The sequence below is a fragment of the Armigeres subalbatus genome, chromosome 1, assembly GCF_024139115.2.
Source record: "Armigeres subalbatus isolate Guangzhou_Male chromosome 1, GZ_Asu_2, whole genome shotgun sequence".
NCBI lineage: Eukaryota > Metazoa > Arthropoda > Insecta > Diptera > Culicidae > Armigeres > Armigeres subalbatus.
Genome location: NC_085139.1, coordinates 154,549,239 through 154,576,363, shown reverse-complemented (window position 1 = coordinate 154,576,363; position 27,125 = coordinate 154,549,239). Strand labels below are relative to the sequence as shown.

General features: G+C 40.9%; 1 protein-coding gene across 3 annotated transcripts; it reads right to left on the bottom strand.

Annotated features, from left to right (window-relative positions):
* Nucleotides 1-417: 417 nt before the first annotated feature.
* LOC134205337 (beta-galactosidase-like) lies at nt 418-27,125 on the bottom strand. Of its 3 annotated transcripts, none has more exons than XM_062680504.1 (7): nt 26,984-27,125; nt 9,800-10,114; nt 1,553-2,245; nt 1,211-1,486; nt 1,017-1,148; nt 707-958; nt 418-642 (listed from the first exon to the last, which is right to left on the bottom strand). In XM_062680504.1, the coding sequence occupies exons 1-7, from the start codon at nt 27,095-27,097 to the stop codon at nt 454-456; spliced, it is 1,971 nt and encodes a 656-aa protein (XP_062536488.1). In that variant the 5' UTR covers nt 27,098-27,125; the 3' UTR covers nt 418-453. The 3 variants fall into 3 exon arrangements, with proteins under 3 accessions (XP_062536488.1, XP_062536490.1, XP_062536489.1); XM_062680506.1 differs by lacking the exon at nt 26,984-27,125 and adding an exon at nt 18,077-18,208; XM_062680505.1 differs by lacking the exon at nt 26,984-27,125 and adding an exon at nt 10,187-10,340.

Sequence of the window (27,125 nt, the reverse complement as noted above, 5' to 3'; positions counted from 1 at the left end):
CAGTGAGATTCACTCTGAGAAATTTGCGAGCTCCAATATATGTTTACCTGAGATAGTGTTGTTTACATTATAACATTATACATTAGAACCGTTTGCAAACGACGAACAACATAGTATTCGACCTGCCTTGGTATGTTAGTCCTCACGCTATTAGCCAAGCCATGCGCTCCTGAGTGGACGTTAAGCAAAATAACAGCCATTTCAATTTCGTGTTATTCTTCAATGTCCCTCTTACTACAAATTCTATACGATGCCATACATGTCGGTCGCTTGCGATAACATTCGCGTCTGTGCCGTGCTATGTAAAAAAATGCTCCCTTCCACCTTGAGCTTATGTTGTTCGTCTCACCGATGAAAGCCAACATCAACTAACAGATTTATATAAACCCTCCTACACCATAAAAGGAAAAAAACGAATGAAATATTAAAAATCATTATTTTATTATACATCTGTTAAGCTTCGTCGAGAATAGCACTATCGGTGAAATGGAGTAATTTGTCAGTTGGAGCCCTTTGCAATTCCACCAGAATGATTTCATTGGAACCTTCGTTCAGCAGTTCCTTCGGAAGATACATGGTTACTTGTGGTCCAATTACCGGCCAATAGCGTCCAAGTTTGAAACCATTCACCACGATGAAGCCCTGCGATAAGAACGAGGTTTGTTAGTAAAAGTGTATTTCGTATACAGTTTAATAGCAGCCTTACCTTTCCCCAGCCTGTCATATCGATGTACGTGTCTTGGATAGAGCTGCTGCCAATATCGAGTTTTCCCTTAAATATAACAGGACCATGGATTGCCATCCCACGTCCATTCACTCCCTGTCCATCTGACACGGTATCGGTTATTTGTTTGAGTTGATTTAAATTTTCAAATGAATAACCCGTGATTGTCCAGTCCGTTAACTCCTTGTAGTAAGGTTCGTCGTAAATTTGAATTGTTACATTACCCAGTATGCCCTAAAACAAATATCATATCAAGTAGGTACTGCCTGAAAGTTAAAGAGAATATGCTTACCTTGTAATCATCTAGAACGTCGAAGTTTATTCGACCTTGATTTTCTACGAAAATTGAGAGCTTTGATCCCCATCCAGCGGAAATTGGAAGGTTATTTATATTGTTTTCTCTCGATAGTGTACCAATGTAAAACTGTAATGTATTTATTTGTATTCTAATCTAATGATTCTTTTGCGTTTGAATTCCATACTTACTTCATCTACATAGATTTGAGCTCTATCTCTCAATTCGTTAATAGTTAGTTGGCTCGGATCGCGAGTGAGTTTTGGCAACGTAGTTTCATACAACACAAAACCGGAGTTTTGATTAAGTTCTTCGAATGTCATTAAGAAGTTGGATTTCCGCTCAGGTGAACCTAAAATATTTCTGGAGTTCGTTGAGAAGAGACTGTCCACACTGGCCATTGAAATTGGATCGTGTGTCATTTTTGGTGCTCGATCCGGTACCCGGACAGCCGGTAGATCAATGTACTGTGGATTGATATAAAATAGTTTACGTGATTACATCTGTTGTAATGCGAAATTATAGATTTATACCTCTCCAATAATATCACGAAAGATTGTGTACTTCATTGTAGGATCGCCAGCCTCGTCCATGGGAGCGTCGTAATCGTAAGATGTTATATCGGCCATATATTTTCCAAGGCCCCAATCATTGGCCCCTGCCCAAAATCCAAAATTGGTTCCCCCGAAGTACATATAGAAGTCAACGTTCCAACCATCACTAAGCATTTTGCGTAGAGTTTTTGCCAGCGGCTCCGCTGGTCTGCGTTGGTTGCTTTCTTGCCAATGCGTCAACCATCCCGTGTAGAACTCAGTGTTCACCAGAGGCCCGTTGGGCTGGACTGAGCGCAGTTTGGCTTTGTGAATATCAACCTCTTCGTCAGTCATCAGACCAAAGTCAGTTGTAACAAATACTCCAGGTACCTGACCGCACTCCATTTCATCTCCATATGGTCTATCGACCGTGAACATTATTGCTTTTCCTTCGGTATATTTTTCCGTTTCTTCCTTCAAAAAATTCAGATACTGCTTGTCACATTTACCAAAAGCGCCATATTCGTTTTCCAGTTGTACCATGATGATGGGACCTCCATTCCCATACATATATCGGGTCAATTGAGACAAAAGCTTTTCGTACCAAACTGCCACCTCCTTAGTATAGTTGGCGTCGCTTGTACGAACCTGTATGCCTGGATACTTGGTAAACAGCCAGTATGGCAATCCGCCCTGTGGAACGTGTAATAAGCTATAAGCTATCATGAGCAAAATAATGATTGCACACTGAAACGCTCCCTGCTCGAAACGATCAATAATCTTTATTAGCAACCCTATAACCAGAGACCGGCGGAGTGAAAAACTGTGGAAATGGCAATGCAAATGCATGAAATCGTGAAAATAATATTGGCAGCACTTGAATATTTTGCTTGCTTCTTATGGATGCAAAATGTAAACAAGTCGAATTGGAACCGCTTTTGACGGTTCGATTGGAAACAAGATGGTGTCTTTGCCGATCTCTTATTCTTATATTTCTAATCTTTATACAATATTCTCAAGTGAAACTGCATAATGTGTGTTCTATATGAAATATTCCGTTCCCTTCGAAATTTCTGCTGAATTTCACTAACAACACACTAACAAAATGATTCTATCGTTGAATTAATATAATTTATCGGTGCCATTTCGATAGCTTTTAAAACGGACAATATAAAATATAGGCTACAAATGTCTCCAGTAGCGTAGGATTGCCTTGCGAGCAAGGGCGTAGATTACCAATCCGGAGATGGTGAGTTCGATTCTCGCTCGGGTTAAGTTTTTTTGTGGATTGGAAACTTTCTCGACATCATATTGTATCCATTGTACTTGCTATATAAGATACATAATCACTAGAGTGGGGCGTCATGGTCATTTTTTCAAATCAATGGTTTTTCGAAGTCATTCTGGGTCCTGAACAACTGTGCAGAATTTGGGGCCGATTGGTTGCTTCCTGGCTTTCCGCATCGCGTTTGAAATTTGTATGGAAATTAGTCTCCCATACTCCCATACTAATCCCATACTAACGTATATTTTTGCATTTCTACTACTAGAGGTTTCAGTTCATCGTAAACCAAGTAACACATTGCGTTAAAGTATAACCCAAAGGATGCCGAAAAACTTTGCTGAAGAAGGCACGTTGCTGGAACGTCCACGAAAAAAGTTATAACGCTTCGAACATATTCGTTCTGTTTGTTTGTTTACTGTTGCATCGTTTTGCGTTTTTCTCCTGCTGTTAATTGCAAATTAGTACGTGTAAAACTGGTCTGAAAGTGGCGTTCTTTGGCTTTATCGCAAACGGTTACGTGGTGCATACTATTGCAGTGAAGAATCACGCGTAGTGAATTCGGAAATTGAGAAAATTCATCAACAAACGACGGGCGAGTTAAGTGATTTGCATTAACATATACTGTGATCACGGTACAAGTGATCCGAAGTCGACTCGATTGTGCGAATTGTTTACTCTCGATCACAGTAGTTTCTGTATGTACGGTTGTCTGGAGTGCGAAAGTTCAAGCGCAACATACGATAGGTCCGCATCCTCGAACATAATGTCTCTAGTCTGCAGTTCCTGTGCAAATGAGATCGGTGACATTCAAGTTGAGTGCCAAGGCTTCTGTAAGGCCATTTTTCATCCCCGTTGTTGTGGTATTGCTGCGGACGCGTTTGAGGAAGTTATAAAAACAAGCAAATTTTCTGGATGTGCTATTCGTGTACTAAACTGATGGATGACTTGCGCTTCCGAAATACGACACGTGCGGCTTATGAGGTCGGACAAGTGCATGCGCTGAATTCTCATAGCGATATTATGCAAAACCTGAAGTTAGAGATTATGGACGAACTGAAAACCGAGATAAAGACGAACTTTGCCAAGCTGATAAACTCTAGCTCATTTACTCCGAAGTGTTCGAAGCCCACCGACATCCATCCTAGGTTTACCAAGGGCAGGAGGCTTTTAGCACGATCGGTAACGCAGAACCTATCCCACAGCCCCGCTACAAGTTGGAACTGGAAGCACTCCTTCTCCGTCAATGGGGATAGCTACTATTCCGCCTACTCAACCAAAGTTTTGGCTGTATTTATCCCGTATCGCGAGAGATGTGTCCACAGATCAAGTTCGCGCTCTCGCCATGAAACGCCTCGCTTCAGATGACATTCAAGTGATTCGACTGGTCGCTAAAGGAAGGGATATAAATACTTTGTCATTTGTCTCGTTCAAAGTCGGTATGAACCTGGACCTGAAGTCCAAGGCTCTATCGACTTCTACGTGGCCGAGAGGAGTAGTTTATCGGGAGTTCACCGACAACAGATCGGGAGCAAATTTTTGGCGACCAGGACCTGCTGCAGTATCCGACGATCCATTGAGCACATCAATGGACGAAGTTATATTGATGGAATAAGTGATACGATAGATGACGTCAGCTCTGCTCCGGGACGCACACTTGCCTCTGCCCTTAAGGAAGTCCCTATCCCTCTCATCGTAGTCGCGCCTTTCCCGCCAGCGGCCAGCAGTCGTCCCGGCCCTACGCTTGAGATGGGAGACGGGATCTTCCGAACTCCTTCTACAGGCAAGTATAGTTCATCGCCGAGCATTTCGCACCCTGATTTTTCCAACGATTCCAGAGTTTCTCCAGCTAAATTCCAGCCTTTGCATTCAGTCATCAAGATACTACAACACGATGTACGCCATAAGCAACCGCCAGGACGCCATACAGCCGTCAGCCCTAAGGAAGACCTCTATCCGCTCGTTGCAGTCGCGCCATTCCTGCCAACGATCAACAGCCGTCCTGGCCCTGTGACTGAGTTTGGAGACGGGGTCTTCCGAGATTCAATAATCGGCAAGTATGATCAACGAACCAACATTGCCTCGCCTGAAAGTATTTTTGTTTTCAGCTCGACCACTTGTTCACAACTGCGACCAAACAATAACGCTAGTTCCACAAGCCTCCCATACCATAATGTCTCCAGCCGTCTCCCGGGACGCAACACTTCCGCTTGCCTCAAGGAAGGCCCCGAACCACTCATCGCAGTCGAGCCCTTCCCGCCAGCGCCCAACAGTCGTCCCGGTCCTGCGAATGAGGTCGGAGAAGGGGTCTTCCGAATTCCTGTTACCGGCAAGTACAATCAACAAAGGTCTATTTCATCGTCTAAAAGTGTCTCGGCTTTCAGCACATCGAACCCTCATTTAACACCGCTGCAAAGTATACATCCGTCGTGTCCTGTTTCTATCAATGAACTCCACTCAGAACCATGTCAAGCGCCTGTTGCTCATCGATTCAGCCACCCACTGGGACGCACAACTGCTGCCTGCATTGAGGAAGCTCCCTATCCACTCAACACAGTCGAGCTATTGCTGCCAGTGACCAACAGCCGTCCCGGTCCTGTGTTTGAGACTGGAAACGGGAGCTTCCGATCTCCATCTGTCGGCAAGTATGGTTACCCAGTAAACCTCCCAGCATCTGATAGTGCTTCGCTTTCCAGTGCATCTGTCGTCCTGCCAACATCATCCGTCATCACAATCTACTATCAGAACGTTGGCGGAATGAACGGGCTTCTGGACGACTATCACTTAGCCGTTATCGATCTATGTTACGATATAATCGTTCTGACTGAGACCTGGCTGGATTCTAGAACCATCTCAAGTTATGTTTTTGGGCATGGTTACCAAATATTTCGCTGCGACCGCAATTTGAACAACAGTAGGAAATCCACAGGAGGAGGCGTTCTTATCGCTGTAAGCTCCAGACTAAAAGTGACTGCTATTGAGGACAATACCTGGAAGGCCGTGGAGCAAGTCTGGGTCGCTATTCAACTCGTCGATCGTCGATTGTTTATCTGCGCACTTTACATTCCTCCAGACCGGACGCGTGATTTGGAGTTTATAGACACACACTGTCAGTCTCTCTCATTTGTGTCGAACGATGCCGCTCCGTGCGACGAATTGATGATACTTGGTGACTTCAACTTCGCGGGAATCGCATGGAAACGAATTCACAGCGGTTTTTACGGCTTCGACCTTGAAAGATCATCTTTTCACGTTGGTGCCACGAAGCTTTTGGACAATTATAGTATGGCTACCTTATCTCAAATCAATGGAATTGTAAACGAGAACGGTCGTTCGCTTGATCTCTGTTTTACTAGCGCTCGCGAAACCGCTCCAGTTATCTCCAAGGCACCGGTCCCTTTGGTTAAATTTGTCGCTCATCACCCAGCTCTCGTAATTACCGTCGAGGAAACCGCTGGCCGTGATTTTTCTAGCACTGTGGCTGCAGTGACCTACGATTTTCGAAGGGCCGACTATCGCAGTGTTGTCGAAGTTCTTTCAGAGCTGGATTGGGATCGAATTTTGGATCCGATCGATGTCAACACAGCTGCACAAACTTTCTCTCATGTCTTGGCATACATCATCGATATGCATGTCCCGAAAAGAATTGTCCAGTCTGACAGTCGCACTCCGTGGATGACTAACGAACTTCGCTCGTTAAGAAGGAATAAAAAGGTTTACTAAATTCCGCTCACTTTCTTTGAAACGATACTATGTCAGCATAAATTATCAGTACAAGCGCTTAAGTCGGTTCCTTTTCCGACGCTATCAAAGAAGGATCCAACAACGCCTAAAAACTCACCCGAAATCTTTCTGGAATTACATAAATGAACAGCGCAAGGAAAGCGGATTGCCTTCATCCATGTTTCTCAATGACGAAACTGCTGACACGCAACAGAACATTTGCAACCTTTTTTCGGCTAAATTTTCCAGTGTGTTCGAAGAAGAGCTACTGTCCGCCGACTCCATCAACTCCGCAGCCGAGAACGTCCGCTTGGCTAACCAACAGCTGGTTAGCATTGACGTGAGTGCTGAACTTATTACTAAAGCCGCATCTCAACTCAAGGGTTCATATAAGCCCGGCCCTGATGGGGTGCCATCCTGTTTTATTAAAAGAAGTATCGAATGGCTACTGGCTCCAGTTCAAAAGATTTTCCAGCTTTCAATCTCCAGCGGAGTATTCCCTTCCTGTTGGAAAATGTATAAAAAGGGTAACAAGCGCGATGTTAATAACTACAGGGGAATTACATCGTTATGCGCCGTATCGAAGCTATTTGAACTTGTTATCATTGATTACGTCAGTGCACACTGCAAGCAACACATCAACACAGACCAGCATGGCTTTGTAACTGGGCGCTCCACAACTACGAATTTACTGTGTCTAACCTCGTACATCACGGAAAGTATGAACACTCGGGCCCAAACGGATGTGATCTACACAGACCTTTCTGCTGCGTTCGATAAGCTGAATCATGACATCGCGATCGCAAAACTGGACCGATTAGGTATCGGTGGGGATCTTTTGAAATGGTTTCGCTCGTATCTTACTGACCGCCAATTAACGGTCGCATTAGGCGACAACCGATCAACGTACTTTCGTGCAACGTCGGGTATACCACAAGGCAGCCATTTAGGACCGCTGATTTTAATCATGTACTTCAATGATGTCCATCACGCTGTTAAGGGTCCACGATTATCATTTGCCGATGATCTCAAGATATTCCTACGTATCTGCTCGGTTACTGATTGCCATACTCTCCAAGGTCAAATCAATGCTTTCGCTGATTGGTGCACTAGGAACCGGATGGTTGTTAATCCGACAAAATGTTCCGTTATCACATTTTCACGCAAAAAGAGCCGATTATCTTCAATTACCATTTGCTGGGAACTACACTCGAACGAGTGAATCACGTGAAGGATTTGGGTGTGGTTTTAGACTCAAAACTGACATTTTCACACCACCTTTCATACGTTGTCGACAAAGCGTCTAGAACCCTGGGCTTTGTCATGAAAACGGCGAAAAATTTTACGAACGTCTATTGTCTGAAATCGCTGTACTGTTCTTTGGTGCGCTCTACACTAGAGTATTGTTCGTCAGTATGGAGCCCGTATTACAACAACGGTGTAGAACGTATTGAATCTATTCAACGGCGTTTCCTGCGGTTTTCGCTTCGAAGACTAAACTGGAGAGACCCGCTGCATCTTCCTAGTTACGAAGAGCGCTGTCGCTTGATTGCCTTAGAGCCACTGCGTATCCGCCGGGATGTGGGCAGAGCCCTATGTGTAGCTGATGTACTTCAAGGAAGAATAGATTGCGAAAGAATTTTACAACAAGTGAACATGAACGTTCAACCAAGACCGCTACGGAACAATTCGATGCTGAGGCTCCCCTTTCGTCGCACTAACTACGGTGCAGAAACTGCAATCTACGGCCTCCAGAGAACGTTTAATAGAGTTTCTTCCATGTTCGACTTCAACTTGACGCGGAATGTTCTTCGTCGTAGATTTTCTGAATTTTTTCGTTGATTGTATGTGATAAGGCTGCATTTTATTTGTTTTAATTTTTTTATCTTGACAATGCTGCTATGTTATATTTTTTTGACTATGTGCGTTTTTTAGTATTAATTAGTATTTACATACATCATTAGGGCTAATTGTAGTCTGTTGATGAAATCACACAATAAATAAATAAATAAATAAACATTGAGTGTTCAAACCATATGCAAAAAAATCGTTTATTCTGCCAGCACTGCCGTACTACGTAGACCAATAATTTAACTGAGTGTTATTTCAAAATAATTGATCTTATAGGGCTAATGGGAGCTATTCGGAATTATTTCAGAAAGAAAAAAAATCCGACTAGAAGGAAGGTGGGTTTTGTCCTTCGATAACCATACACGGAAGAAATAAACTACCCAATAGTGAGTTTAATTCACCCAACCTCGAACATCCGTACGGGAAGCCAAAATTGAGTAAGTAGGGTCGAAGTAGTTTACCTTTACTCCCATGTTAAAAAAGTACCCAACGGAAAATTTATTTACCCAAATGTAAGTTTAATTCACTCAATTTCGACCTCAGGTAATAAAACTCAACACTGGCTTCCCGTATTGAACTGGCGTCGTTGGATTGTTTGGCTCTTTTGTTTTTGACAACAAAAGAAAGTGTGGATGAAAGAGAAGAGAAAAAATAACTCAAAAGTAAGTTTAAAAATACTCAATTTTGGGTACTTTTTTTCTTCCGTGTAGGTCGTCCGGTAGTGCTGGCAGAAACATTGATTTCTTGCATATGGTTTAAACCATCAATTTTCGAAACGTAATAACATTTTTTGTAGACCTTCTAGCTACGTACCTTCTTCGGCAAAGTCTTTCGGCATCTTCCAGACTATATGCTAACGTATTGAGTCACGTGATTGATGATAAATTGAAGCCGCTAAGAGCAAAAATGTAAAAAAGTACGTTTTCCCATACTAATCTCTATGTAAATTTAAAACGCGATGCGGCATGCGAGGTTGCAACCAATCGAGCCCATATTTTGCACAGTTGATAGGGGTCCCAAAACGATTCAGAAAAACCTTGATCTCACTTGATCGGACGAAGTTTGCGTTTTTCCATACAACTGCGCCCCACTCTAATAATCACTCATGCAATGGCGGGCATAAGTAGAAAAGCGTTCAATTAATAACTTAGGAAATGCTAATAAATTATTAAGTTAAAAAGCAGGCCAAGTTCCAATTGGAATGTAGAGCCATTTAAAAGAAGAAGAAGGCTACAAATGTAGAATAACATATGTTGTTCTTACTTAAAGTAAACAAGAAAGGCATCTGCATCAAAAGGCAGGATATTTTTTTATCAGAACAGAAGAACAAATTCGAAATAAGAATAGCCCGGTCAATATCTCCCAGTTACATAGCAGAACGTAATACTCACGTTGTCAATCTCTGCGCAAATATATGGCCCCGGTCTCAAGATGACATACAGGTCAGCTTCAATGGCAGCCTCAATCACGTCGGTGATGTTTGCGATACCGTCCCACACGTATTGGTTCTCCTTCGGATTGTGCAGTGACCATTGCACATACAGGTCCACAGCGTTGAGTCCACCCGCGCGCAACGTCTTCAGTTTCGTTCGCCACGTTTGTGGAAGGGCTCTAAAGTAGTGGAATGAACCGGCCACGTAACGGAAGTCTTTGCCATCCATCACGAAGGTGTCCCGATCATAATCGATGGTGAAAGAACGTCCCTCCTAGCCGCGAGAAGAAAATAGAGACAGAAACGATTTAGAATTTCGGATGCTCCATGTGGCTATTTATCTCACATTATTGTTTAGTTTAACTTCTACACTACTAACTACACAAATAATTAACAGTATTGGAAAGCATGATTTTAACTTGAATTCGTTCATATTCTTTGTGCTTCAGCTGAAGCTGAACGATGTTAGCTATTCTAGTGTCTCGAAAACAGTGATTGTACGGACATTATCATTTAAATGTTCCCCCGTGTAGCGACTTTGCATTGTCCATATCGATGCTGCTTAATTTGATTGATAAAGGTTGAATATCATGCTTGAAATATTTGAAATAGATATGCTATAGCAATCAAAAAATGCATGGCGCAACTTGTGGCTGTTGAATAATTATTTTGATCTTGATCTTCATCTACTGGCAACAAAGAGTTGTATCTAACACTATGTATAAGAATCAAGAAATGTATTGTAAACTTGATAACTTGATAAACTTGGCAAATAAGAGATTAAAAAAACGAAAGATTAAAAAAAAACAGTTGTACCAAAAGGCTATCATTTCACTCTCAAATAAATAAATCTTTCTGTATATAAAAATGAGTTTGCATTTCCTTCGAGGCAATATAGCTCATGAACTTCTTCTTCTTCTTATTGGCATTACAGGGAAGTCGAGACAATTTCCAATCCGAAAATTGCCTAGACCGGCACCGGGAATCGAACCCAGCCACCCTCAGCATGGTCTTGCTTTATAGCCGCGCGTCTTACCGCACGGCTAAGGAGGGCCCACAACTCATGAACTTACGATGATCCTATTTGCAAGGTTTCCTCGCCAATCGATTCGTCTTGGAATCAGCTGAATTCATTATAGGGTATCCAATCATGGTACCGGCCGTCTTCATCAAAAGGCATATCGAGAGTTTGCTCGTTCCACTTCTTTTCTTGTTCAGATCTTCGATCATCAATGGTATTTCCCCTCCTGCTGGAAGTTTGCACTAATGTTTCCAGTCCACAAAAAGGGAGACAAACGCGATGTGACCAACCATCGAGGGATTACGTCATTGTGTTCCGTCTCGAAGCTATTCGAACTCGTCATTATGGAACCACTGCTTTCACACTGTGAGCCACTTCTTAGTGATTATCAGCACAAATTTACTGTCGGTCGCTCAACTTCCATCAATTTACTGTGCCTTACGTCCTACGTCACAAACAGTCTAACAGAACTGGCACAAACGGATGTTATTTATACTGACCTCTCTGCAGCTTTCGATAAGATTAATCACTCATTAGCCATTGCAAAACTGGACCGATTCGGAGTCAGCGGCAGTCTGCTGAACTGGTTTCATTTATATCTTTCTGACCGCTATCTGACCATAGCTATTGGGGAATGCACCTCTAAAAGTTTTCATGCACCATCCGGTATACCACAAGGGAGTCATCTAGGACCACTGATCTTTTTCTCGTTATCAAATGTCTTCGGTTGTCTTACGCAGATGACCTTAAAATCTTTTTGGAAATACATAGTATCGCCGATTGTCAGCTCTTACAACATCAACTAGATCGCTTCGTGGATTGGTGCTCTCTAAACCGAATGGTGGTAAACCCGGTCGAGTGTTCTGTCATAACGTTTTCACGAAAAAAAAACAGCCCATCGTTTGCTACTACAGCCTTCTTGGTACAGAAACAGAGCGAGTGAGCCATGTGAAGGACCTCGGCGTGATCCTAGACTCGCAACTACATCGACAAACTCGCAACTCGCGACAAAGCATCCAGAACTATGGGATTCATCTTCAGAGTTGCAAAGAATGTCACCGACATAAACTCTCTATTGCTCCCTGGTGCGCTCGACTCTGGAGTACTGTTCTGTTGTCTGGCGTCCGCGTTACAACAACGGTGCTGAAAGAATCGAATCTGTTCAACGCCGTTTCCTTCGTTTCGCGCTTCGTAGGCTACCTTGGCTGGCTCCGTTTCGCCTACCGAGTTACGAAAGCCGATGTCAGTTGATCAACTTGGAGCTACTTCGCTCACTGAGAGGTGTCGACAAAGCCATTATGATCGCCGATACCCTGCAGGGACGAATTGACTGTGGAGCTATGTTGGAACAAATAGACCTGAACGTCCAGCCACGCATGCTCCGTAACAGCCATATGTTGAGGCTGCCCTTTCGTCGTACAAATTATGGCATGCATGGAGCTATTTGTGGCCTACTGCGTGTCTTCAACAGAGTCGCGTCACTCTTCGATTTCCACGCCACACGGAGCATGTTACGCCGCAGATTTTCACCGTTCTTCGCAGACATGAACAGACGAAGACAAATACTATGCTTGTTTAAATGTTTTATACCTATTTTGTATTTGTATCCCTTGGCACCATCTTTATATGTTCACTTTTTTTTCAAATACTCTACATCATTGAGGCCAAATGTAGCCTGTTGATGCAACAACAATAAAGATAAAGATAAAGAAAGAAAAGCTTTCAATTAATAACTGAGGAAATGCTAATAGTTGAAAAGCAGGCCAAGTTCCAGTTGGAATTTAAAGCCATAGAAGAAGAAGAAGATGATACAGCAGACAGGGGATTTTTATTAGTTCTCGGGACGATGAAGCTGAATAATTAGTACTTGTTAGATCGTGCTTTTGTAACACGTGTCGCTTCGAGTGCATGTTTGAGTGAAACATGTTGGTTTTGGTATATTTGAATCAGTGTCGTATAATGAATTATTTCTCAGCTAACCAACGCGATTTCCTATGCATTACATTCTGATGTCGATCATAGAGATACAGAAGATTGTCAGTAATGCGTGTATAATTCATTTTCTTCTCTTCATCATTTATTAGATGAGGATGTTATTGGTTTTAATTCTACGTGACGTCGTTATTGGTTTTAAGTAAGATATAAACACTTTTTTTTTTCTTTTTTTCTTCCTAAGCAATGGAGGGGGAATCTGCTCAACAGACATCCTGGGTTGACCAGGAAGTGCGGGGTTAGGGATCACCGAGGGAGGCAGGACTACATCCCCGACCCGCTAAACCGTTTCCATTGCCGCCAAGCCCATAGTCCCTTCGGTACAACCAGAAAGTAATGCTTCAAAGGGGGGCCAGTGCACAACGCACCCTCGAGGTTAGCTGCGTGTCCTTGCAGCACCGAACATCGTAACTCGCTTTTTTAGAAGAACACCATGGTATCGTGCCAACACGTTGCCGGCTTTCCAGGTGGCCTTACCACGCCCTATGTCCTCGGAAGGTGGGTCGACTTCGCGCCTGCTTCCCTCTGCACGACTGGTATCAAGAATGATGATGCCGCGTGCACCCCAAATTGACCTTTCTGCGATAGGGCCTATTCGCCAGCACACAGAGGGACTTGCCGACGCGGTGCCTACGCCTGCCCCAGCCTTGACGAGGACCCCTTTCCGTCCTCGGGCTCGGAACCCGCCCGGTTGACCGACGCCGCGAAAGCGACGATACCATGTTGTTCTTCGCGCGGCCACTTGTTCGATAAAAGGATCGAGTTCGACCACAGAGCATGACCGCCGGTATGACCCATGAAGCCGACTCCGATCCCTTGGACCACCTCTTATTTGCGCCTGAACTAGCCATCCTTGAGTCCACGCGCCACCTTCTGTGTAGCTCCGAGACGATTTGGGCGATAGCCGATAAAACGGCGTTCCAGCCAACTTCATCTTTACACATCCTCCGAACTAGGTTGTCCGGGGTAGTGTCCAGACCACATGTGGTCACGCATTGCGCGAAAACGTGAGCACACGAACAACACGTGTTTCGCCGTTTCCTCTAAACCTGCGCACACCAAACACTCGGGCGAGGCCGAGCAAGCCAGCTGCGTTACCTGCACTGTGATTTTGCAGCACGCTTAAACGCCGGGCACATCGAACCCCCCATGGGGTGCTTGCTGTTCACAGCTTTGCTGGAACAAATCAAACAATTGGGAGGTTTGTGCAGCATTGTGCCTTATGTCCTCCAATCCGCAGCGTCGGCAGAGATTGCTTCTGTCAGGGCCTTTGCAGTCCCATTGCTTGTGCCCCGGTTCCAGGCACTTGAAGCAAACTTCGGGTTGCTCGTATATGCCCACAGGGCATACCGACCATCCCACCTTGACGCTCCCTAACTTGACTACCTTGGAGGCGTCCGCTGCAGATAGCCGAACCAATGCTACCTGCGTCCCTGCCGGACCTTTCCGTAGCCGAACGGCTGCGGTGGGCGTCTCCATTTCACACTGTCGCCGCAGTGCCGTGACGAGCTCTTCGACTTCAGTGATCTCGTCCAGGTCTTTAACCCTCCGTAGTGAGTGCCCTCACCTTGACCGTCTCGCCTAGAACTTCCTCCGCCAACTTCTTGTAGACGACGCCCTTTTGCGAGACGCCCCGCTTCAGCTCGAGGATCATCTCGCCCATCCGGGTACGTCTGATTCGACGTACGTCGGCGCCGAGTTCACCGAGCTTGACGTCACTCCTCATCGCCTTCAAGACGTCCGAGTACTTAGCCTCGTTCGCCGTGATGACTGAATATAAACACTGAAGCATGTACATTGTACATGTACACTAAGACCTTAAGCTGTACATAACAGCTTAAGTTGCATATTATTCGGTGATTCAACCGTACGAATAATTTTAATTAACACTCAAACACGCGTGATGTTGTATTTTGTACAACATTAACGAAAAAATCTCTTTCATGGTACACAGCCATGACGAGCCTGAATGAATGTTCTAGCGCGCGTCCCGAACGTTTTATAATCATGATTATGCATATGCATATTGCATATTGGTGGTAGAGTTTTGTGTAGAAATAAGAGGTTGTGAATTCAAGTCAAAATTGGGCCATCATTATCACGAACAGTCTGTAGGTCGGCTATCTAAGTCACTCAAAAAGGTATCTTATATTACAATTTCCTTGTGCCCAAATACATAAGTTCCATTATTAAGACATTCTTATTTGTTGAAAACAAGGCCCAATCTGACCCCTATTTGGCCAATTGTCACCCCCGATAACGGTTTGCTTTGTTTTGTTCTCAATACTATGGCTATTCAATTTTAACTAATTTTGTAATTTCGAATTTTTGTCCCTTCGACCTTAATGCTATACTTTATGATTTAAATGCTGATTTAAAAGGTGTGACTTGAAATGCGTGTTAATAGACTGATTATATGTCAGAAAGTTCTTAAGCGTCCGAAGTTTGAATTTGAAGGTATTATCAGAACTGCAGTTCAGCAGTGTTTTCACCAACGAGACTCTTAATGAACAACAAGTATCTGCTGCAACACTAAATGTGCTAACCTTATCTACTGTTGGAACTTACCTTCTTATGGATTCTGAGACTGTATTAAATGCTTGTACGAAACTAAAACGCTCATCAAATCCCGGACAAGATGGAATTCCGTCCTTAATCTTAAAGAAGTGCTCAACTGCTCTATCTCTACCATTGGCCGCCATTTTCAACACATCGTTACGCTCCGGAGTTTTTCCAGATGGAAGTGCTCCTACATTTTTCCAGTCTACAAAAAGGGCGACAAACGCAAAGTTTCGAAGTACCGTGGAATCGCTTCTCTCTGCGGAATTGCGAAACTACTCGAGATTATTGTCCTCGTATTCTTAATACACAGCTACAATAATTATATATGAAGCTCAACATGGATTCATCCCTCCCTAGTAACATTTTGGTTTTATACTGGTTTTATAACAGTCTTGTAGGCTGAATTATGGTCTTCAAGAGCGGTATAAAACTTAAAATGTTACTTGGGCTGCCACCACAAACCTCGTATCGGACGTTTCGTTTATAGCTCGTTCTCTACAGAGTCGACTCCAAGTTGACGCTGTATACACTGATCTATCAGCTGCCTCTGATAAAATCAATCATCAGATTACGGTGTTCAAACTGTAACTTGGATTTCATGGAAACATCTTAGATTGGCTCAATTCCTATCTAGTTGATCGCACAATGTCTGTCAAAATAGGAAACAATATTTCTACATCTTTCAATGTTACATCAGGTGTTCCTCAAGGAAGCCATCTCGGGCCATATCTTTTTCTTTTATATTTGAACGGCGTGAATTTCTCTATCAAAAGCTTCAAAGTTTTGTATGCAGATGATTTTAAACTCCATCATGTTATTCGTACTGAAACTGATGCTTTGTACCTGCAATCTCAGCTCAACGAGTTTGTCGAATGGTGTGTTACAAATCGGATGGTTTTGAATGCCTCTAAGTGCTCTGTTACTAGTTTTGTTCACAAGCAATCAATTATTAACTTCGATTACAAAATCTTTGACACAACCTTACGGAAGGACAAAACCGTGAAAGACTTAGGAGTAATGCTTGACTGTAAGCTCACATTCAAGGACCAAATAGCGTATGTTTCTTCGGAAGCCTCTAAAAATCTTTGATTTCTATTTCGAGTTACTAAAAACTTCACAAATATGCACTGTTTGAAAGCTAGTTAGACTAGTTAGACCAATATTGGAATTCGCAACCGTAGTGTGGTCCCCATACTATCAAAATGGGATCCAACGCATTGAATCTATCCAGCGTATAAGTTCGTTCGTTTTGCTCTTCGTATCTTGCCTTGGAACGATCCTCAGAACCTCCCAAGATACGAGGATCGTTGCAAACTTATAGGATTTAAACCGCTCTAGCTGCGACATGATGTCGCTAAGGTTCCATTTGTATCTGACCTTCTGCTTTCAAACGTTGACTGTTGTAGTTTACTTCGTCTTATAAATATTGATATTCGCCGTCGTGATCTTCGTTCCCACAATTTTATTCGTCTCCCTATGTTCCGTACAAATTATGGCCAAAATGAACCAATCAGTAGTATGTGTAGAACTTTCAATCGTTATTATAGTGTATTCGATTTTCATTTGACTCGTTCCACACTGAAGAAGAACTATATTAGATATTTGTCCAATTCTATGTAAGTTGAGCCTTTTGTTATGTTAGACGTAGTAATAATGTATTAAGATTGTATTGTAAAATCTAGTGCATGTCATCAATTGTTAGTTTTGAAGTTATCATGATATGTATCATTTGATTGTAAACTGTTGATATGAAAAAACAGAGGTTTTATGCCTAAGGGAGAATGAGCGTAATATTTCCTAAACTCCACTCCCGCCTGCTTTTCAGTCTCAATAAAATAAAAGAAAAATAAAAGAACTGCAATCGAGTTCCATTTAAGAGTTAAATACCTCTTTTGTTGATTATCGCTTTTCTATTGTTGTTGTTCTTTTTGTTGGAATATATATCTATACCGTTAATTGAAATGTGCTGCGAGTTATTTCATATCGTTCAAAGCTCACTAAGGCTGTGACTAAAATGAGGCATCACATTCAGAAGCAGATGAGCAATTAAAAGTTATGAATTGTGCTGTGTAGAGTAACAACATGTATTTCCGACGGGCGTCCCATTCCCGGTACGCACTGAACCCCTCAATTATAGCAACACTATCTCGTTAAAACCGAAATTGATTATGCTTCCTCGCGTATGTACGATTCAACTATTTATGCGGAACACTAGAAGGATGTGACGAAGTGCAATAGCCTGTCGAGAAAACCAGTTGGTACCCTACCCTACTAGCATGAATTGGAACTATCACGTGATGACCATTTCTATAAGGTAGTCATGTAGATTATATACCTGGTTATTTATTCATCGGCATTAGAAACCAATAACGGCCATCAATCAGCTATCAGCTTTTCAGAAATCACACGACCAATCAGCGTTAGTGTGTAGGTGCTTGAATATTTATACTGCCGAAAAAAATTCTGACAATGCATCACACAATCGCTAATGTTAGCTTTGATCAATTTTCGAACATACAAACAGATTCGTATAGGTAAAGCAGGGTAGACAAACAGTTTTCGCCTATGTTATTTTTATCATCTTCACCTTCCAAGACAGTGATTGTCTTACTTAGTCTGAATGTATGAATGTGATATCACCAAAAAAACAAGTCAATTTACCTCTGGTTGATGTTTAGAAGCAGCAGATGACATTATCAGAGCCGAAAAGAAATGAGTGCACTCAAATTACATGCACTCGCGAAGAGGAAAGTCAAATCACTGAAGAAAGAAAGTTACCATACTTGAGGGACAAGCTCGGCAGTATGAAGTGCCATGATGCGTGTGAGCTGGGAAGGTGATAAAACTGGAATTCGAACAAGATTCAGTTCTTTTTCTTCAGCAATGCCTAATTATGCGAAATGAGTTTAGTTCTATTAATATCCGCTTTTTTTTTCTTTCTCGTAACTACACTAAGTCTGCTTGATGATGTCTGTATGTAACTTGATCTAAATGATTGGAATTGTAATCATTTAGTAAAGGGTACTGAATCTAGCGCTAAAAGTGGCATTAAAACAACGTACTGTTAGGTACAGTTGTATAAAAAAAACATCACACTAGTAGTCCACCATTCAACACATTTTGAAATTTAGTCACTGGAAAGAGTTATAAACAAAATACTAAAAGATCGAACCCAAATTACTAAATGATTGGAAACATCCTTGTTTGGGACCTCTATCAACTGTGCGGAATCTACATCCGTTTGGTTGTGTACTCGTCTTCCGCATCGCGATTTAAATTTGCATAAGGATTAGTATGAGAAAAGATTGGTTTCTGTGTTTTTTGCTGGAAGTTTCAATTCTGTTGGAATATCAGATAATGTGGGACACCTCGGCGTGGACGGAAATAAGCAGGCGCCGGTTAGTTACAGCCGTCAACGTTGCAGCAGAGTGGGAGTGGAATCATGGATCGGTCGCATAAGTCGCGTGACGCAGCGGAATCATGATTGGTCACGTAAGTCGTGGGTAGCGCTGGGTAGCGCTGGGGGGAACTCATCAGAAGGTCGGCATGTTGGGTTGCTTGCTGGTCAGCAGGAATCCATGAGGAGCTATGGATCGAAACACATGCACATTAGAGTGATTGAAATTTTGACTTTTTTGCTCCCCGATGCTTAAAGGATTGCATCTGTCATTTTAATAATCCTCCTAAATTTTTAGCTTATTTTGATGTAATTTGAGTGAGCACGCGCAGTTTGAAGTTTGTATGAAAATTACTATGAAAACAGTAACTTTTATGGAAAACCGTTTCCCAACGCTTCCCATTAAGGTCCAAAAACATATGAGTAAATCGGCAACATAGGAAATTTTACAAGGAAACAGGTCGTCTTTATTGCGAAGCGATTTGATGCTCACAAGAAAAGTTATTAAAGAAATACTGAATCGTTGGAAATTTAATTTAACACGTAAAAGAATAACATCAATATCAATAATGAGCATTTTTGTTTTCTTCATAACTTTGCTTCCAAACGACAAATCGCTTCGCAACAACAACTGCCTTTCAGCTTGAGAAGTATTCTGTGTAGTCAATTTATTGATTATATTTTAATAGTTCATGGGCCACCTCACGGAACGGTCTTTCAAATAAGGGTCAGTTTTCATATTAATTTCCATACAAACTTCAAATGACGTGTGCACAATCAAATTACATCCAAATTTGCTAAAAATTTAGGAGGATTATTAAAATGGCAAATGCAATCGTTTAAGCATAGGGGAACAAGAAAGTCAAATTTTGAATCACTCTAATGCACATATTATTCGAATATGAGGCTGGAAATCAACTCATAGAAACCAAAAGAGATCCCAGGAAAACTAACTGGGAATTGTATAATTCAAATTGTATAATAGAGGCGGAAAACGTTAGCACCTCTTTAAACTCTTGTCATCAGGGCTGGTAGCGATCAATGCTGCTCAAAATAGTGACTTTAGTGACCAACACTGGTGAAAAAAGGAACCAAATAGTGACTTTCATCTGCAGAAAAAGTGACCAAATAGTGACTTTTATTTTCATTTTCAGTGACAGAAATTGACTTTTATTTAGGGTTAATAAGGCTGAAACAAATAATTTTCAAAAATTATGTCTCCCTCTAATATCATTTGGTCGAAATTTTCAATTTTAATGGGCAATAAATTAAAAAAAAAAAATTATTTGCCAAAACATTATTCAACAAATCCTTGCCAAATAAGTTTGTTTTATTTGATTATGTATTTTAAATATTTTTTTAAATTTTGCACCCCCTTCACCTCTGGAAAAGCACAACTTTGAGGCAAGACATGCAGAATAATGTGCAATAATGTTTATTATGGATTCGAACTTATTCGGAAAATCTTTGCTTGTGTTCAAAAATAGAACTTGTTTAGACATAAATCTATTCGACTCACATATATTATGAATCTGAAACCCAAGAATTATTTCAAAACCTTAAAGAATTTTCTCAGGACTTTAAAAAGCCTAAACAAGAAGTTTTAACCAGCAACCAATAAATTACCGATTTTCCTTGATGGAATATCTAAGTTTATGCAGTTTCAAATGTTAAAATCAGAATATATTTTGAAAAATAATTCAATATTTATCTGAGCAGATGTCGAGAGACCATTCATTTTGCTCCTTACGGAATCATTAATCTTTATATGGGGATCCCTTACACACTAAGTTTTTACTTCTGCACCTCGGCAAAAAATCCGCGCAGCCATGTATCCCAGAAAAAAATATATGATTTCCAGCAACTTTGACAGAAATCTCAGTAAGTATCAATCAATAAGAGTGGCAAAATTCTCCATTTTGATTTTAAAATGAATATTTTTATTTTATTTTTCAAAATATATATACCCAGGTTTTTTTTACGCGGTTGAAATTCATTAATTCCTCGGTTAACCTGAATTATCACAGCTTTTCGAATACTCCCTAAATTTTCTTTGATTTTTTTTTGTGATTTTTTTCGTGGGGTGAACTGATTGCTTCATTGAAGCTGAAGGTCTTAAACGACCAAAACCAAATTGTGTAAAAAATCCTGGCTGTAAGTGTTTGTTATAAAAAACTAAAAAGCTTGATTGTTTTGAGTATGCACTAATAAGCATTAGAACAAGCCTTCGCTTACTAATAATTTTCCCGAAACAACAGAAAATATGTATTTAAAATTAAAAAGATCAATCTGAATATTCAACAGTTTAAAATCTCTTTTAAAAACTGTTAAGCTCTAAACTTTATTAATTAATAAAGTGTAGAGTTTAACAGTTTTTGAAAGAGGTTTTTAGAACTCATCCGAGTCAGCTATTGGCTTTGTGTATATATTGAGATCCTCAATCCGCTGTGCCCATCCTGCCTTCATTACTATATACCCAATCATAAACTGTAACACAAAACCTCTTCAATTAATCGCTGTTGAAAATCTCTCACAGCGAATCTGGAGTTCCGAACAACGTTCGGGTCAAAAAGTTCTAAGTGGTCATTTTTTTTTTTGATTCGTCATTTCAAGTCCGTCTTGAATCTTTCGACGGATAAAATTTCAATTTTTTCAACATTTTTTCTCATTTCACGACGATGCTCACGGAACATAGCCAAAAGCTTCAAAATAGTTAAAAATAGTGACTTTTTCCGAGAAAAAGTGACTTTAGTGACTTAAGGTCGAAAAAAGAGACTTTTTAGTGACCGACCCGAAAAAAGTGACCAAGTCACTAAAAAGTGACCCGCTACCAGGCCTGTGTCATGGACTTGAAGAAAGTTCGTAGCAACTTTCCTGCTTGATACTGCAATCTTTTCAAGTCAGCTGCACTGCTAAGGAACTTTCTTCAAATAGAGACGTTCCTTGGTGGAATACCAATCTTCAAAAGATGCGAAAGAAAACCGGGAAACTATTTAACAGGGCTAAAGGCACACAACAGTGGGATCAATACAGAGAATCCCTCACTACTTACAATAGAGAAATTCGTAGATCTAAAAGGACTGACTGCAGAAAGTCCTTGCTAAGAATCACACAAATGGTCTTGGGACTATTAAAAAAGATGATGGTTCTTTTACCAAGACAACTTATGAAACATTAGAAGTAATGGTGCAAAAACACTTTCCGTGTTCTATCATCAATTTACATGAAGACCAAAATGTATCTGTATCGCAAACTAGTGTAAATGAAGCCAGGCGAGATATTCAGCAAACGAATAAGGTCACTGGGATGAATTGCACGAGGAGTGATGCTAGTATTGTGGCCAGTGAAATATTTACTGAACAGGAAGTAGAATGAGCGATTGATTCTTTTGCACGCTTCAAGGCGCCAGGTAGGGACGGAATTTTTCCTGTACTACTACAGAAGGGAAAAGAAATCTTAGCACCCATTCTGACTAAGATGTTCCGATTAAGCTTAATATTAGGCTATATACCGACTGCATGGAGGGGGGTGCGTGTCACATTTATCCCAAAAGCTAATAAGAAGGATAAATCATCCCCAAAATCCTTCAAACCAATTAGCTTATCCTCCATCATTTTAAAGGAATCATCCTATTTAACGAAAACTCATCTAAGCGGAAATCAGTTTGCGTATCAGGAGGGAAAATCTTCGGTAACAGCGCTTCACAGGGTAGTTACAAAGTTGGAAAGATCTTTTGAAGCAAAAGAAATCTCACACGCAGCGTTCCTTGACATTGAAGGAGCATTCGATAACACATCTCACAGTTCAATGTATTGGGTTCCTGGTCATTGTGACATTGAAGGCAATGAACAAGCTGATATGCTGGCCAGACTTGGTTCATCTCGACAATTCATAGGTCCCGAACCATTTTGTGGTGTATCTGCGTGTTCTCTTCGAATGGAACTCAAATCTTGGGAACATTCTAAAATAGAGGACATCTGGAAAAACACATTGATTGCGAGGCAGTCTAAACGTTTCATCACACCAAACGTAATTATCACTCGCAAAATTTTAGATCTTTCAAAAAAAGATTTTAACACATACACAGGCCTTATAACAGGCCATTGCCCGAGCCGATATCACTTGAAGCTGTTAGGAAAACTTCAAGATGATGTATGTCGTTTCTGCGGCATACATGTAGAAGACTCGGAACATCTGTTATGCCATTGTCCGGCAATTTTTAGAAAGAGATTACAGTTCTTCAACAAGGGGCTGATAGACCCCCAGAAGTTTGGGGAACATGTCCCAATATGGTAGTACGATTCATCAGAACCATAATAACGCATTGGGTAACGCTGGTAGTCAAGGTATTGCAATTGCTCTAAATAGTAATGATGCGTCAACTTGACAAAGCTAGATCAAATGGGGCATATATCACAATAGATCTAACAAATGGTCGCAGTGATTAAAATACCCAACAAGGAAAAAAATGGATCGAAACAGGAGATGGTCAGCAGAGCATCGAGAGGCGCCGTACGAGCATCGGAGTCGGGCCACTTGTACAGATGCATGTGCTCGAGAGGTTGGCGTGCAAACTTCGGAGTGAGGGCCATTTCTATGAGCAACGAAGAGGTTTAGGAGTCCTTTAAGTTACTAAGGACAAGAGGCTCGGTGTAAGGGGGAGTGAGGAGTATTGCAAGGCGTCTACACTAAAAAGGAATGTTGGAATATCAGATAGTGTGCGACACCTCGGCGTAGACAGAAGATCTTGAAAAAAAAACAGTGTTGGTAAAAACCCAAAAACTCATAAACGATTCAAATCAATCGTGATTTGAAACGCACCCAACTCATCACCTAAAAACTCATGGCTGAGTTGAATCAATTAGAAGTTTCTCATTTTCTCTTCGCGTTCCTCCAGAACGAGCCGGCGTTACTAGCGATAATGCGATACATCGCGTACTAATATTTTTTTCTGATAAAGGTTGCAGCAACTGATTTGTTTTCACCGATGGGTGGTTGCTGTAGATAGTTTCCACTGAGGTTGATCCGACTATCCAAAATAAACTTTCTTCAAAGTGCAAAACTCAATCGTAAAAAGCGAATTTGATAGCGCGTCGGAGGGAGATGATGCAATAAATTTGAATGGATGGAATCACTAACAACAACCAAGCTACCATGCCAAACCGAATGCCACCGAAACAGTCCATTTTCGCAATTAACTCTTTCTTTCCATAAAATATTGGCCCTGAGAAGAACCAATTTTCTTTTCCCAATGCGCCTTTCCAACTAACTAACACCACAATCTATATACATAAAAATGAATTTCTGTCTGTCTGTGCCTTATAGACTCGGAAACTACTGAACCGATCGACGTGAAAATTTGTATGTAGAGGTTTTTGGGGCCGGGGAAGGTTCTTAAGATGGTTCGAGACCCCTCCCCGCTTTGAAAAGGGGGGCTCCCATACAAATGAAACACCAATTTTTTCATAACTCGAGATCTAATCAGAAAATAAATCAATTTTAGGCGAAACGAAGTTCGTCGGGTCTGCTAGTTTGTAATAAATTACAATAAAATAATAAACAGTGCTATTTTTATAGTCAACCCTTTCTTTATATGAAATGCTGGTTCGTTTAGGTTGGCGATGGCGATGGATTTCCGTTGAAAATGTTACCAGCGCCTCCGTGATGCTGTGTCCGCTCCGCTGCGATCGCTTTGATACGTCCGCTCTGCGTGAAATCTTGTTCAAACTGAGGATTAGATCCAAACCCGCAAGTGATTGATTTTTGATGTCTGTGCAGTGATGCATGTACGTGATTGGTTGGTTTACCTATTTCTAAACTTTTTATCAATTATCGATAATAAATAGTTAATAATCAGGATTTTCGTGACGGTCCCTGATTTTCGCAATCGTAAAGTGCACCCGCGTGCACCCCAATATAGAAACCCAACAAACAACGACAAGCTACAAATAAGCATCTAAGCTGAATTATTGTTTATTTGTAATCTTCATTGCTGAATAAAATGGATGCTGAATAATTCGCTAGACAGATTTCATTTCAGCATTTGATCCAACTAATATTCGACTTGGCCTATTTATTTGTTTATCACCTTTATTTGGGATCGAACTAACGTTTTAGCTTTATCACATTTCAGCACATTGGGGAAGTTTATCAATGTGCTGAACTAACGATTTTCAAAATTCTCTGTTCGACTATGATGTGATGCTCGATGCTCTAAAAGGGTGGTCGAATTGAGTTTGAATAGTAGATTCATAAGCAAGCATTAAACATCCTTCTTAACCGTTGTCCTTCTTAACCATTGGATTTCACCTTTACCGGATCTATCGCACAGTGGAAGAAAATATTATAAATAATAGTTTATGTTTTTTCCGTTTGAAAGAAAATCGCGAAGGCTTGAATTGATGATATTTGGATAGGAAAACAATAATTTAATTTCAAGACATTGTTGGAATCATTGGTAAGGAAAATCAGGCTTTTTTATATTCGTGGGACAATACATAATTGTTTCGTGATACATAATTGATTCCTGATCTATAAAGCTGTTGGAGATTACAACGAACAAAATTGCTGGAGCAAAGTTGTGCGGAAACGAACACAAACAAATTTATTAAAAATCGACCATATTGGATGTCTGTTACAGATTTCCTATGTACTAGTTGTTTTTCTATATGTAAATAAATGTCGATATGTGTAGTTATTTACTCGCTGCATGTGTGGTATTGATGACACAATTGATGACGAGCAAGGTCGAACATGAATTCATTAAATTTTCATAAACCCCATCATTGGAGACGAATTTTATTTTATCGTTTTGACATTATTTTCTTATATTTTTTCCCAGTGTTGAATGGTTATGACTGGCTAAACAATGGTTGAAATAAAAATCTTGTACAGTTATTAACAAACTGTAGTTTGACAGATTGACTTGTTGATTAAGAGTCCAGTTATGATTCATATTCAGCCATACGATTATTTATGTTTTGCACTGGATAAGCCATAACTTACAAATCAAGGATGGCGCGGATGGCAACGTTACCGGCGGATGATCAAATGTCAGCAGTTCGAGACCCGATGTAGGAAAATTTTAAAATGATTATATGAAAATAGCAATTGCAATACGTTCAATGAAGATCTTGATGATGTTACTCTCAATGCGTTATTATTTTCGAAGAATTTACATATAGCTGAATTAAGGCTAAGTAAAATGCTAATTAGAGGTTTAACGAATCAGGTAATGAAATTGTTTATCAAAATGAAATGTTGTAGCTGTATAACTTCTCCAAAATTGTGTGAACAAAGCCTGAACAGAAGTTGCGATAAGAAATAGTACAGACATAATTCAACACAGTGCTGAACTGAATCATCACACTGATGTTAGTTAAACTAGTGAATGTTTGTTGGGAAAGACAGACGTAGTCCTACGTCAAAAGAAGTTTCTCCTTTTTTCACTTCACAATCCTCCCGAGTTTCCAAGCGATCCATAGCGCATTAATCATTTTTCTGTTAATCGTAACAAATATAAGCTACTTTTTAACTTTTTCGAGTAACAAAGTTGTACCGAAAAGGCTATAATTTCACTCCGTAAACGAACTTTTTATAGAAGCCTCGGAGACCCATAGTGTTGTATACCAATCGACTCAGCTGGACGAGCTGAACAAATGACTGTCTGTCCATGTGTTTGTATGTGTGTGCACAAAAGCTAAAGAAAAATAATAGACAATTTTTCATATAGTAATCCTTAACCGATTTTCTCGCAACAAGTTTATTTCGGCTGGGGGCAAAGCCTAGTTGATCGCTATTGAATTTGATAACGAACGACCATTGCGTTTGAAGGTTATGAAGAAAACGGTACATCGCAGCATATACGCGCCATGTAAGGTTGGTGTCTTGGTAAAACGCTAGAAAGGTAGTGACACTGCCTCGGCGAATTAAATTAGATTTGGCCTGTATTTTCAGGTCATTCTGTACGAGCTGGGCTCCCGAACATTCTGTTATTTTCTTACGATCAATATCAATAAATAATAAAGAAAAAATCTTACATTGCAGGGCATTATAACACTACACATATAAACAATAACAAGAAAATAATGTGTGTCAATTGTAATGCATTTTCTGCAATCCTGGTTGTTCCAATCAACGAGATTATTAATAATCCAGATGCCACCACTCACCTCATTTGTTATACTGGAATCATCTAAACCAAGCACTAGCCCAAGAGTTAATCCTACTATTGCGACAATTATAACGACCCCCAATCCAATTTTGTGGTTTCTTTTGAAACCCATTTTAATGTATGTAGCTTCCTCCTTTTGC

Coding starts and splice junctions, on each gene's coding strand:
- LOC134205337 (XM_062680504.1), bottom strand. CDS start 27,097: ATGGGTTTCAAAAGAAACCACAAAATTGGATTGGGGGTCGTTATAATT. Junction 1,487..1,552: donor TTCGTGATATTATTGGAGAG/GTATAAATCTAT, acceptor ATCAATCCACAG/TACATTGATCTACCGGCTGT. Junction 959..1,016: donor ACGTTCTAGATGATTACAAG/GTAAGCATATTC, acceptor TATTTGTTTTAG/GGCATACTGGGTAATGTAAC.